Below are 13,565 nucleotides of genomic sequence, written 5' to 3' on the forward strand. Positions count from 1 at the left end.
ATGAAAGCAAGAAAGGGGAAGCTGATACCAATGAATATAAATTAAGAGATGAAAAATCCAGAAAATTTGTAAGAGAACTGAACAAACATAAAATGGTACAAGTCAATCACTGGAAGAAGAAAACAGAATTGTCATGAACAGTGTAAAAAGGCAGAAACATCAATAAAAAAGAACAGTTCTATGGGGAAGGTCAGATGATAATTTTTTTATAACAAAGATGGTAATGAGCTGCTCTCAATTGCAGCTGTGACCAAGTATTTTACCTGTACCTATCAAAATAAGGATACTCTAAGATAAGCAAGGTTGGACAACTTATATCCAAGAGTTTTAAAAGAGTTGGCCAAAAAAGTCCTGGACCAGTGCTGTTGATTTTTGGTTAGTCTCAGAAAACTGGGAAAGCATCCAAAGGTCAGAGAAATTCTGGTGCTGTGCCAGTGCTTTAGCTACACGGTGATCTCAGTAGGCTGACTGGACTGATGCTGATCACAGCACAATAATGAAATCGTCAGTACGTGGCTTTGATAGATTACGGATTAAAGGTGGATAATAAAATTAGCCATAATCAACACAGGTTTAAGGAAAAATAGACATCATCAAACTAATGTGCTATAATTTCTTATGAGATTACAAGTCTGGTTCACACAAGTAATTATGTTGATAGGACTGGAATGATATGAAATCGTCATGACATACATTAGCTAGAGAAAAACTGGCTAAGTAATAGGCCTCACATGCAACAGTAAATGGGGACTTATTTGTGAGCAGATGTACTCCTGTAATGTACAATTCTTGCCACTCTGTTCTTTATTTATTTATTACAACTTGGCAGAAAATTTAAGAAAAAAAAAAATAAAGTGGATTTTGCAGTTGAAGCATATTTTTAAGAGAACAGAAAAGAAACAAAGAGGATAAGCCAGCAACACAGAACAGTATGAACTGCTTTGGAAATGCAAATAATATATATGCCAACACGAACGAATGCAACACCACATATCTGGGAACAAAGTTTGCTGTCCCTACTAATAGGAAGGGATTTTCTTTCTTCAGAAGAGATGATTGTGAGGTGGAAAAAATAAATAAATTATATAAATAAATAACAACTTGGAGCCACTGGAGAAAGTAGCTGCATAAAATAACAGAGAGGTGTTGTGACTACGTAGCTGAATAAAGAGACCATATTAGCAATGTTTAAGGCACTGAAGTGACAACTTGCTCTGAGTGTCTTGCTCTACTGTCCACCACAGCTTTTTTAAAAAAGCTGTTAAACAAACCTGCAACTGTGTCTTAAAATGACAAAATACACAAGTCACACCATTCTCATCAAAGTCAAGGTTAGGATGGGATTTGATCAGTTTATGAGATCTACGTTGTGGTGTGGTGATGGAGAGAGGCAAAGAAGGTATATCTCTGGTATATCTCTGTGACAGATATACCAGCCTCTCCCCAGCTACTGAACTAGTTAAGGAAAGATTTTGGATGTATTCTGTGCACAGATCTGTAATCACAAGCATCCCCCTGGTCACGCAATAAAGCCCTATCCCCTTAAACTAGCTACCACCCATACAAGTAGAGTGCAAGTTGCTAGAGAAATGTCTAACTTAAATGCCTAACTTAAAAAGGTGATGAGCATTATCCCAGAAATAAGTGACTTCTCCTAAATTCATGTAGAGAGTCTGGCCTAAGTTTTCAGCGTGACTGATTATCTCAGTTTTCAAAAAATAGTAGGCTCTCAACTTTAGGAAGCTGCCCTTTGAGTTGCTGCAGATCAAGCTCTCCAAAAGCACCCATTGCTGTGGGAAACAAATGACGACAGACAAGACATGAACACAAACACATGGGAAGAGGGACTCCCACTGGGACAGCTGGTGACAAACAGCCTGCATGAAACGTCTGGGAACCTGCAACCTCCCGTCACCAGCAAGCAGTTGGGAGCCAGAGTATTGGAAAGCCAAAATTACAGCCCATTGCTTGGGTGCACAAGGGCATGGCCATTCAATCCAAATTCCCTCTCTCCATTGAAGGTAACAATGAAGGAGAACATTGACTTAGGACTGTTGTTTTGTGTTTTTTGTTGTTTGCTTGTTGTTTTTGTTTTGTTTTGTTTTGTTTTTGTTTTTTTTAATCCTTTCTGGAAAAAAACGTGTTGAAGGTGGCTGGGGGAGGGAGTGTGCAAGAGGGGAGAAAGTTCTGGTGATGTCAGCTCCTATCGCCATGGAAACTGAGCATTTTTAGTGACAATGGAGTCTTCCTCCTTGAGCTGCTGGGTTGCGTGGGGAGCAGGGGCAAGCAGGGCAGGGGCACACAAGGGAATTCAGCTAACTAAAACTATAGCTTCTGGCTTTCCAAGGAAGCGAGGAGGAAACTACAAACGAACGCCTGAATACATGGCTTATGTAACCAAAGCACTGTCTGGGGCAATAGCAGCAAATAATCATTATGCTCTTTGATAAAACATGCTGTCATGCAGCTAGGCAGATGGAGGTATCTCAGCCACCCAGGAGCACCCGACAGAATGGTCCCTCACCTGCACTTGGCTTTTCCAAGCTGCGGTTCACTCTCTGAACCTTTGATGCCTTGCTTGGAGCACCACTTATGTATGTATTTTCAAAGGGAGAAAGGAAGAAAAAAGGCTGGGAAATACGGGCCTTATTCTTGAAATTGAGAGATACTCGAATGTCTTCTAGGCAGTGCATTACTTTTCAACATTATGGATGTTTTTTTAAGGGTCAAATTCATGACCTCCCTTGCAGTCCTTGAGAGCCCAGGACAATGAAAAAGATAAGGCCTTTAGATTAAACTGATTAGCTTATTTTCAGGATTTAACACACTGGCATGGAGAAAATATGCAAGACCTGATGCAGGCTGTCTTCCCTTAGTCAGAAGGCTAAGGCAGCATTTGGACCCAGAGCAAGGTGAAGCCATGATACAGGTGTGGGACCAGTCAGGATAAAGTCTGGGGCTTAAATCTGAGGTTAAATAAAAGCCTACAGTTTTTATGTAAGGGCATGTTTAAGCCTCTACTTGGATTTGATTTAAACAGTGCAGACCGTTTTAATGAATTTCAAAGAATAATGAATTAATAACCATAAGCTTTTATAACTCAAAATACATTATATAGTCATTAGTTCTATATAACTAAATGGGAAAATCTTTCTTTAGCAGAAGTCTTTTGAGATCAGATATTCTAATGAGATTACTATCATTTCAGCCTGACACCTCATGAGGACAATTGTATAGAAATCAGGAAACAAATTTCTTTCAGTTTTGGGCCTGAAATGAAAAAGTCCTCCACACTGATTATTTTATATCTAAGGAGTTGATTCTAAGTCTCTTAGGCGTTGAAAAGAGTTCAGATGTGAGCTTCATTTCTAGTACCACTATCAAATGCGCAAAAGGCTCTTTATTCTCAGATTTCTCCATCAATGATGGCAGATGAAAGGGATAAATGGGGTTTACTTGCTTCTGATATAGGTAGCAGGGATTTCAGAGAACCAAGCAAGGTTGAGGTGGGAAGGGACATGGTAGCCCCCTGCTCAAAGCCCTACTCCAACAGGGCCACCCAGAGCAGCATGCCTAGGACCACGTCCAGGCAGCTTTTGGAGATCTCCAAGCAGGGAGAGTCCACAGCCTCGCTGGGCAGCCTGTACCAGTGCTCCATCACCTGCACATCAAAGAATGCTTCCTGATGTTTAGATGGAACCTCCTGTGGTGCAGTTTGTACAACACTCATTTTCATTTGTTTCCTGCATGGAACAAGCATTTGAACTCACTCTCTTTCATTTAGCATTGCCCTACTGATTTCTTCATCTCTCCAGATAGCACTGCTCACACACCATGGGTACTAGGCAGAGAAAGACCCCCATTCCCAAACTTTTTACACCCCAGCAATGTGCTGGCTATCGCGTTCCCACCTGGAGCAGAGCCTTCCTCCCATCCTGTATACGTAGAACATCACCCCAAGGAGAAGCACCTTGGGCTCTGAGGTCCCCTTTTCTAACACACTTATTCTTCCCTTTCCTCCTCAATATTTCATTTTTCATGCACCCGGTTACCAGCACCTTTTGCCACCAGCACCTTTTGCCACCAGAAGCTCAGGCTAGAACATGCAATGATCTGGTTTTTCTCACCAGCACGTGTCAGATGCTTTAACTTTTCCTTTCCTGATGAACTCACAGTCCTCATAATGTGATCCCATTTTAAATCACATGCTAATCACAGCAGACTCAGGCACAAGAAAGGTCTTCCCATCTCATGCACGTTGCTTTAATTCACAAAAAGCTACAGCTTTCATCTGTCTGTCCGCCTTTCATGTACAAGCCGGCTGAGGACCAACCTTCAAACTTTTACAACTGAACTGAGTTTGAAAATCTCAGCTCCCCCCAGAAGCAAACAATTATACACCACTCCAGAGGGAGCAGCTTTCAAGTCTTTCTGTAGAACAACTGTGTCAAAAGCAAATGTAAAGACAGCGCTGTTCTGCACCTGAGGGAAAAGCTCTGCAAAGAGAGCTTGAACTCACTGCTGGCTCTGTCAGTAATACACGCACTTCCAGGTGACAGTGAATGCTGGTAATACCTTGCTGGGAGGGAGAGGAAAGTGGGAGGTTTCTCTCTGAAAAGATTTCAATTCCTTTTCTGTACTAACAGCAATATTACATAAATTTTCTGATTTTTTTTTATCTTTTATTATAGCACAAAGCAAAATGATCGAAAACGATCAAATCCCAAAAAGCACATGACCACTGGTATTAGAGAAGGACATTTTGCTGTGATTCCACAGGCACATCCTGGTAGGCTTTTCACTTCATATATGCAGAGGAGAAATCAGAGCTTCTCCATAGTAACTTATAAAAAACACTCAAATGTCAACTCGTCCCAATAGTATCATGGGTTAGGCCAATGCAAAAAAAGACAAAATGCCCAGAGTTTAAAAAACAAAACAATACAAAAACACTACATTCCTAACTTTGAAAGGAACTGTTCCAGCTGTTGCTGGAAACAGAGAAGGCATCTTGGTTTTGGTAAAAGTTGTACCTCCTCCACTCAGACATTAACAAAAACATTTCTGGGCTTGCTCTTCAGCTGGTACAACTTAACACCCTCTGCTGAAGTTGTGAGATAGACAGCTGCACATCAGCTGGAGAGCTAAGCTACCTTGTCTACTGTTTATTCCATAGACTAACCGCAGCATATCAGATTCAATTTTGCAAATTTCCTGGAGTAGCACCAGAGTGGAAACTTTCCCATCAGTTATACCATGGCAAATCAAGAGTAGCATCATTGGCTTTGCGAGGATTTACTTTTACCTTCCATCAGGATATGAGGGGCTTAACCCTGCTCAATACACTTAGGGAAAAGCATTCATAGTTGCCAACAACCTTCATATGCTCTTCAGATGGGGAGTTTTTTCAGTTCTATAAAAGACTCCAACAAACACAGAACAAATAAGCACAGAAGCTGTCAACCTACCCAGCCATAACAATGAAGAAGTCCAGGCGGTTCCAGGTATCCCCAAGGTAACACTTCTTGCCAAAGATTCCCAGGGCCACCATCTTTAAAACCATTTCCATTGCAAAGAAGATGAAGATGAAATCATCAAATACCTGCCAATCAGAAAAGCAAGAGCAAGTTTGACAAGCATTCTCAGCTTTAAAATACAGAAAGTGAAATAAATGTGAATTTCAGTGCTTCTGAAAATGAGTTAGGGGCAGGGCTGGACAAGCTTTTCCACTCAGCACTAGTACCACAGCTATCTGCTTCTTAAGCAAGCAAGACGGGGCTCTGTTTTTTCTCTATGGATGAAATAATTTATGTAGACTCAGGGCCTCTTTACATGGACTTGAAAGAAGGTGGTGGCTCAGAACCAGCAGGTCCAAGACCAACCAGGAACACACAGACATTCCTGGCCACCTAGGAGGTACCAATGGCCCCTCTTAGTGCGCCTGTTCTTTCTTCTCCTTGTTGGCACCTTGACTGCCATGTTACCTCTGGACTCGGTAGTACTCTTGCTCCTCAGCAGAGTAGCAAATGCATTGGGGGTTGTTATTCCCTCCTGTCTGGGCGCCATAACCACAGTTATTTCTCCGTGAGCTATGTATCTTGTAGCTGCCTGTGTCGGGAAGACCTGCCTTATGCACAGGACCAGAAAAGTTAACAACTATTCCGTATTGCCTGGTCACATATAGTCTTCATTAATTATCTTTCTCTAATCTCATTTACCTCCTCTTCAATGCAAGCTCTTGCCATTTTACTAATCTGTTGGCCAGGATGTTCTCACCAACCTTGTTGGTAAGGTGTTGACAGCACACTGATGGAAAACATGTGTGAAACGTTATGACTTGCACTGATGCGCCATCACAACAGGAAGGAAGTCTGCTTACCTGCAAGATTTTACACCTGTCAGACAGGCAGTCCATATCCTCACATGGCTGGTACATCCCCAGGGTAACGCAGTTTAGCAAAATCACCATCATGCTGACACATTCAAACCAGGTGGAAAAGAGTCAAGGAAAACTTCTGCAAAAGTATCACAGCCAAGGTAAGTTTGATCTAGACTTGGGATGTCAAAATAGGAAGATGAAGGGAAATAACTGCTGGTAGGCTGATATATTACGTTCTTATGTTTTTCTCCCTCAGTTCCTCACTTCTCCACTGTTTGGTTAAGCCAAAACTCTTCTGAAAATGTGAATGTACAGGCAGCTCAGAGCCCTAAGGTACTTAGACAAGTCAAATTGTTGCCATAGTTAAACACACACTGATTCCTCTCTTGTTGGCTTACAGATCTTACAAATACAGTGGGAAGAGACTTTCTATGGTGCCACAAAACTCAGAGGCGGCAGAAATCTCTGGGATCTGATGAAGGGCTATATCGAATACAATGAAATGGACATCTGGGTCTCTGCATGAGCCCAGCAATTACAGCCCTTCTGGGAAGGGGGTACAGCATAAGGCTAGAAGTCTCCCTCTTCACTTCTGAGAAGTGAGGAGTGAAGATAAAGAGTTGCCATATTGGAACAGGTCAATGGTCCATCTAATCTGTTATTCTGCTTCCAGCAGTGACCCATGCAGGATAAAACTTCACCATGTGCCTAATTAAGTTATTCGGTAACCATGGGGGGAAATTGCATTTCTGACCCCAGCTGGTGATCTGTTTGTGCCCTAAAGCATGAGGATTGATAGCCCTTATAATTGTTTTCTCAGCTATAGTGGTGTCCCTGCAGATGCTTTGCTTATTCATTTGAATCCTTTGTTGAGAATCTTTCTGAAATATCTGCTTCAATAATAGTTGGCAGCCATAAGCTACATTGGCTAATTATACTTTACATTAAAAAGTGTTTCCTCCTATTATACTTAATTTGTTGCCTTTTAATTTCATCAAGTGCCACTTCACTTATATATTACAACAGAGGGTAAAAATGGTGTAGTTGAGCAACCTTTTCTGTGCCCTTCACAGCCTCTATCTGCCTCGTTTTCACCATCCCACTCTTTCAAATGAAGGAGGCTTAGGACCCAATTCTCACTTATCCAAGGACTCATTTACAGTGTTTTAACTCTAAAATTGGGCACACATTTCTGTGATTTCTTTCCAGCATTCACATTGCAAAGCAGCGATGTAGATCTAATGAGAATGGACCTCCAACCTCTGGCAGAAACATCACTTGTGTAATTTAACACGCCTCACAAGCATCCCTGCTCAGTTTCCATTTTCAAAGTTTTGTCTCTCTCTTTTTTTTTTTTTTCTTAATTTAAACTAACAGAGCTGAGAAATTGTCTATTAAAAATACAACTCACTAAGTGCACCCGTTTTCACTCCTCACAGAACCAAATCCAAAACTGTGGCCTGTATCTCTGGCCACTTCTGAAAGACACTCAAAATCTGTGGTTTGTTCTGAGCAACTTTTCCTTGCTTGTTCTCTGACAGTGATTCATGACTAACCCACATAATCTGATCTAGAAGATTATTAATTCTTTCTCTTCTCCCCCACCTGGTTTTCAGTGAGCTACCTTCAGCTGCAAAATCAGACAAGAACAGGGAAACAGCTCTACTGTGCCAATCATGCTATGAGGTGATTTCAAGAACATGTTATCACTCTCCCTTACAAAGTTAATCCCAAGCAGTCTATGAAATAAGTACGTAGAGCCTACCCTCACAAAGGGCTTCAAAAACTGAGGCCTTTTTGGAGAGAAATATGTCAAAAGGGCATGAGTAAAATGCTTATCCCCTGAGGTCTATACAAAAAAAATATTCAATTTCCCACTTTTCTCTCTCCTATGTATTTCTATAGTGACCCAATTCACAGCCCAGGAAAGCACCTGGATAGGTTTCCATTACCTCTCCCAGGCCTTTCAGGTAAGACTACAGTTCTCTTCTGGACTTTCCAAAAACTGTTTTGTGCCAACTCTCACAGAAACACAGAACCACAGAAGGGCCAATGCTCGAAGGGGCTTCCTACGGTGATCTTGTCCAAAACCCCCGGTTAAAGTAGGGTCAATTACAGCAGATTGCTCGGGGTCTTTTCCAATATTGGGTTTCAGTATCTCTAGAGATGGAGACACTAGAACCTCTCTGGGCAGCCTGCCTCAGCCTTTGACTACTTATGCAGTGTTTGCTTACATGGGATTTCCCATGCTTCAGTCTATGCCCATTGCCTTTTGTCCTGTCACTGGGCACCGAGCACAATCCAGCTGTCATCTTTAATCCCCCAGGCATGTGTTATCCCCATCAGCACTCAGAGTACTCCTGGCTGAAATAAATACATAGAAAACAAAGAGCAGAAATCACTTTAAAAGCTAGAAGTTGGGTGTTTTTTTTTTTTTAAGGAAATGACCAGAAAACATGACACAAGAGACCTGACAGCAGGGAGTACTCTCCAACCACCACCAGCCTCAGAGAGCTCAGGGCTTGAAGTCAGGGGTTTATTTTGCAAATATCCATGTTTTTGTGTGTGTGCTTCGGCAGTGGCATCATGCGGGTGGCTGGGATGCTCCTGTGCTAACTTTTCTCCTCTCACTCCCCCCTGCAGCAGCCCTCAGGGTTTCAGTAACCTGAAACTCAAGGTCCAGCCAGCCGTGGCAAGCACTCCCCAAAACCCCGCAATTCGGGCCAGGTGCAGGAGACCCTGAATCTTCTTTCTCAAAAATGTGAGGCTGCTGCACTCAGTTTCTCCTCCCCCGTCTTTCAGATAACAGCTCTCTGAAAGTTTGCCAGCCTCGTCCAGGCTTCCTGAGGACGCTGCTGAATCGCTGGCGGCTCCTGGGCGATTAAAGCAACATTAGGAAAAGCTTTCCTCCTGCTGCCACATGGTTTTCCTTTCAGAGCAGGCAGGGGCCCCCGAAAAGGCAGATCCCACCTGCAGCGGAGAGGAAGAAAGCATGAGGAGAAAAGCAGAGCATCTCCTGCCCCGAGTCAGGAGGGGTTGCTGCCCGCTTGGATTGTCGGAGGGGGTAATTAGAGGTACCTGTGGCCTTCCATGTGTCACCGCTGTCAAACACCATCACGGCCTCCCGTCACCACGGCAACAGCCTGCAGCCAGGTTCATCATCTTCCTTTCGGCAGTGAGGCCTCCCCCTCCCCGCAGCCTTCCCCCGCCCCGCTTTTCCCTGTGCTTGAGCCTGCAATTAATTTCAGCTGCTGACAAAGCCCGTCTTCGCAATCTGCATCATTCGGTCAGAAGTTTCATTCCTAATTAACTTCTTCTGAAGTTCAAGGCATCTAATTACACAGCCTGAGTGCGGCCCATCCAGCTGGTGGCCAGAGGGAGCTGCCACGTATCCATTGACCCTCCACCATCCTCCAGCGGGGATGGGTAGAGACTCAAGGGAGACATCCATCACCAGCACACACCAGGGGAGAACCCCCCTAAACCACCTGAGATGGAGCTTTAGCTGAAAGCCACAAGTTGCAGGGCAATTAAGGAGATCTCCAGGTGTTTCTGGGACTTGGACATGTTGCCGTAGTGCTTGATAACATGACTATGTGTAATGCAAGATGGTGTTAGAAACAGGTGATGAGGTGCAGGCAAAGCCTTTGGGCTTGATTTCTAAGCAACAAACAGCAGAAGCAACGTATCTCTGCATCAGAGCTGTAATTAGCTTGTGCATGGGAAAACTGGGCACTACTTAATGTTCTTGGGATCAGCCTTAATCTGTGCTTTTTCTTGCTGACAAAAATACAAGAACAAAGCAAAACAAAGCAATACCCTGGGCTCCTCTCTCCTTTCCCTCCGTCTTCACCTGGAGATTAAGAGTACACCAAACCCAGCTGCTGGTGCTCCTAACAGCACAGAAAATGCATAAGCTTTATATGTGTGACTTTCTCTCAGTCTTCCTCATTGCTATCTCTGATTATATCCATTTCTAGAGTTGCCTTGACTATGATCTCTGATTATATCCATTCCTAGAGATGCCTTGAACATCTTGGGCCCATTGAACCTGCAGTAAAAATGCCTTGGCTACAAAGGGCTTACAACAGGAGGAAGAAATTAACTCTACGGTGTGAATGGTTATGTTAGCCCCTGCTCCTGCCCCAAAACAGAGAGCAGGGCCTGCTGCAGCAGAGAAGTTCAATGACTGAAGTAGCAAGCAGCAGGTATCACCAGCAAAAAAACATAGATGGAAATATGGAGCCCCACATGATGCTTCCCAGCCAAACACTGGACAACCACACACACAACTTCTTGTGGCCTCCCACCTCTGAGCCATCACCAAGTGGGCACATCCATGGTCACCTCCATGGTCACCCTGCAGATGAGACATCGCATTTCCATGATCATTCCTCCTTTCTCTGCCTCCCCTTTAGGATCCTTCCCATCTCCCTCTTTTCTAACCATGCTTTCCACCAGGTAGACAGCTGCGCCCTGTCATTCCAGTTTGCAATGATTGCACTTTCTCTCCTTTTGAAACAAGCTCTGTAAGGACAGCACTATGTTTCTTCCCTGTTTTCCTCTACTGCTTTGTGACCCTCCTGCAAGAAGCCAGTAGGATGCTGTAAACCGCTGCACGACAGTTAATATTTCATTTCTAATGAAAGGAATGATTTGTGTTGCGAAGGTCAGAGCGACAAGTAGCTCTGGGGAAAGAAGTTCTCATTTTCTCTCCTTCAGTGCTATTGGCTTTTGCAGATACCCTCACAGGTGGGTCTCATTTTTTTTCTCCCAATTTTTTCTTATCACAGCTTTTTTTTCCTCCTTCTTTTGTGCTGATATATGGGAATTTTGTGTTTTTTTTCTCTACAAGACAAGCTGACAGAAGCAATAGGGTTCCTTCACTTCAGCCTCAATCTGCTAACCTAACCCGGTAGAAGGAGTTGAGTGAACATCAGATGTTACATTCAAAGGAAAATACATCTCAAAATGTGTTTGTGTTCAACTAGATCAAAACAATCAAAACACTTTTCAGAACAAAAAGCTTTAAAAAATCTATTTTGGAAAGGCTGAAACATTTCTTCTGTCTTTTTTTTTTTTTTTTTTTTTCCCGCACAGGGAAATGTTTCAACACTACAGAAAAAAGGTTGTGGGTTTTTGACCTGACTTAGAACTCTCACTTTCTGAGTCAATTGGAAATTAAATGCCAATACCAAATGTTGCAAATGCTGGGATTTCATGGTAGCCAAGCCACTAAAGACAAGTTATAAAGGCTTCAAGGTTGACATGCTCTAGGTCTTCAGATATCAATGTAATCTCTTGTACTTGTATATGGCTGCTTTCATCACATCATCATATATACGTTCTTCTCCTGAAAGAGGAGCATCTGACATATGCATCATTGAGGTCTTCAAATCTTTTGCAATACTAATGCCAAGGAAAGGACTGCAGTACTGCCAAACACAGCAGGATTGTAACATTGATTTGAGAGGCACTAGGGAAGACTTACACAACCTGCGATGGTGTTCCTGGGAGGCAGGGCAATGGAGCACAGAAGAAGGAGGAGATGGAGAGATTTTAAATACCTGGCAAATACTCCCATGTTTCTGCTCCTTGGAAGGGAGTTTCCAGCAAAAAACAGATTTATCAGAAGAGGAAAAAGCTCGATCACATCCACATTAAATTAGATAAACACCTAGAAAAGGAAGTACCTTGGGTGAACCTCTCTGATTCGTCTGACTTCCCAGGATCGCTCAGAAAAGGGGTCCCTGTAGCAGGCTTCTGTCTGCACAGCTCAAATTCAGAGCTATCTTAGAGACTAATGAGAACTAAGCTGGTTGTATCTCACTCAACGTATTATATCCACTGTGAATACACTGCAGATAGCTTTTTTTTTCCCCCATTACAGAAACAAAATGGAGCAAATTTCTCATTTCTTAAAACTCCTTCCGTAATGATTTATTCAGACCTGCTAATTGTGTCCATTAAACTCTCAAGTCTAGCAAAACCAGAAGTAATAGAAAGAAATTTAACCTCTGACAGGAAAAATGTACAATTGAGATTAAGAGGCTAAGATGGAATCTGAAGAGCAAATAGACAGAGGTATTAACACAATGAGACAAATCTTCAGATATTCCAGAAACAGGAAGGCAAGGAGTGAGCTCTGACCTAGCATAAGGCCACCACAGGCCACAGAGGGCCACTAATTAAATGGGGGACTGCAGAGAGAAAGCAGGACTTGTTTACTCCACCACAGCAAGCACAGGAGAACCCATTGTTCCTAGACCTAGAGTGAGTTGCACCAAGAAATCTGGCTGGTTGTCACAACAACCTGATGGATATAAGTTGGTCTTCTAAATCAACCTGTTGTTTTCTTCAGCAGAGGTGTACAGATGAGATTTATTATTCATTATAATTATTCAAATGCCTGGCAAATACCATGCTTCTCCATCAATTCATCAAAGCATCAATGTTGCTACAGCCCTACTGTTAATGATTACGTCCTGCCTGTAGCAGCTGGACCCTAGAGTTTCTCTACTGATAACGACCCACGTCCGAATTGCATCTAGCTCTTACGGTGCAAAAGAGCATCTGTTTAACAGTGTGCAACATTCCTACAAAGCTGTTTACTATTGGAAGCATAAAAAAAAAAAAAAATGTAGCATTTGGGGAGAAAAACAAAACAAAACAAAACAAAAAAAAAAAAAAAACAACACCCAAGGATCTTTTTTTAGGTAAAAAAAGTAATTACCCAAATTTAAACTTGAGCAGGGTATCAGAGGTAATGACTGTTCCTGGAGAAAGAGCTTTTTAATATCCTTAGATGGCTGGGACTGCAGTTGCAGGTCTTTTTGCCAGCAAAGCAATACTCCACCATGCTGTGGGATCAGTTCAGGACTGACTCGAGAAATTGCACCTCCTGCTGACCCCCAAATGGTGCCTCCTGCAGCATTCTGGCTCTGCCTTGGAGATCTCCATCCAAAATCTGACCTGGCTTCACATTAGGAGCATGAACAAGGTCACAGCATGAGGTAATATGACTGCAGCTTGGAACATTATTATAGTAAAAGATAGTTGAAAGAATTTTGCTCCAAAAGCTCCTAATAGAAGGTTCAGCAGCTTCTTCCTGCTGCAGCTGGATCTGCAGCGGTGTCACAGCAGGGAAGGACCACCAGGGAAAGCCCCCTCAAACACAAACTGGGAT

General features: G+C 42.8%; 1 protein-coding gene across 1 annotated transcript in view; it reads right to left on the reverse strand.

Annotated features, from left to right (window-relative positions):
• CACNA1I (calcium voltage-gated channel subunit alpha1 I) overlaps window positions 1-13,565 on the reverse strand; it is a 145,919-nt gene that overhangs the window by 75,476 nt on the left and 56,878 nt on the right. The window contains exons 2-3 of the mRNA XM_032195274.1: window positions 6,380-6,491; window positions 5,469-5,602 (exon numbers count right to left, since the gene is read on the reverse strand). Coding sequence (XP_032051165.1) covers window positions 5,469-5,602; window positions 6,380-6,491 — 246 coding nt within the window. The remainder of the gene's footprint in view (window positions 1-5,468; window positions 5,603-6,379; window positions 6,492-13,565) is intronic.

This window comes from Aythya fuligula, chromosome 1 (genome assembly GCF_009819795.1).
Source record: "Aythya fuligula isolate bAytFul2 chromosome 1, bAytFul2.pri, whole genome shotgun sequence".
NCBI lineage: Eukaryota > Metazoa > Chordata > Aves > Anseriformes > Anatidae > Aythya > Aythya fuligula.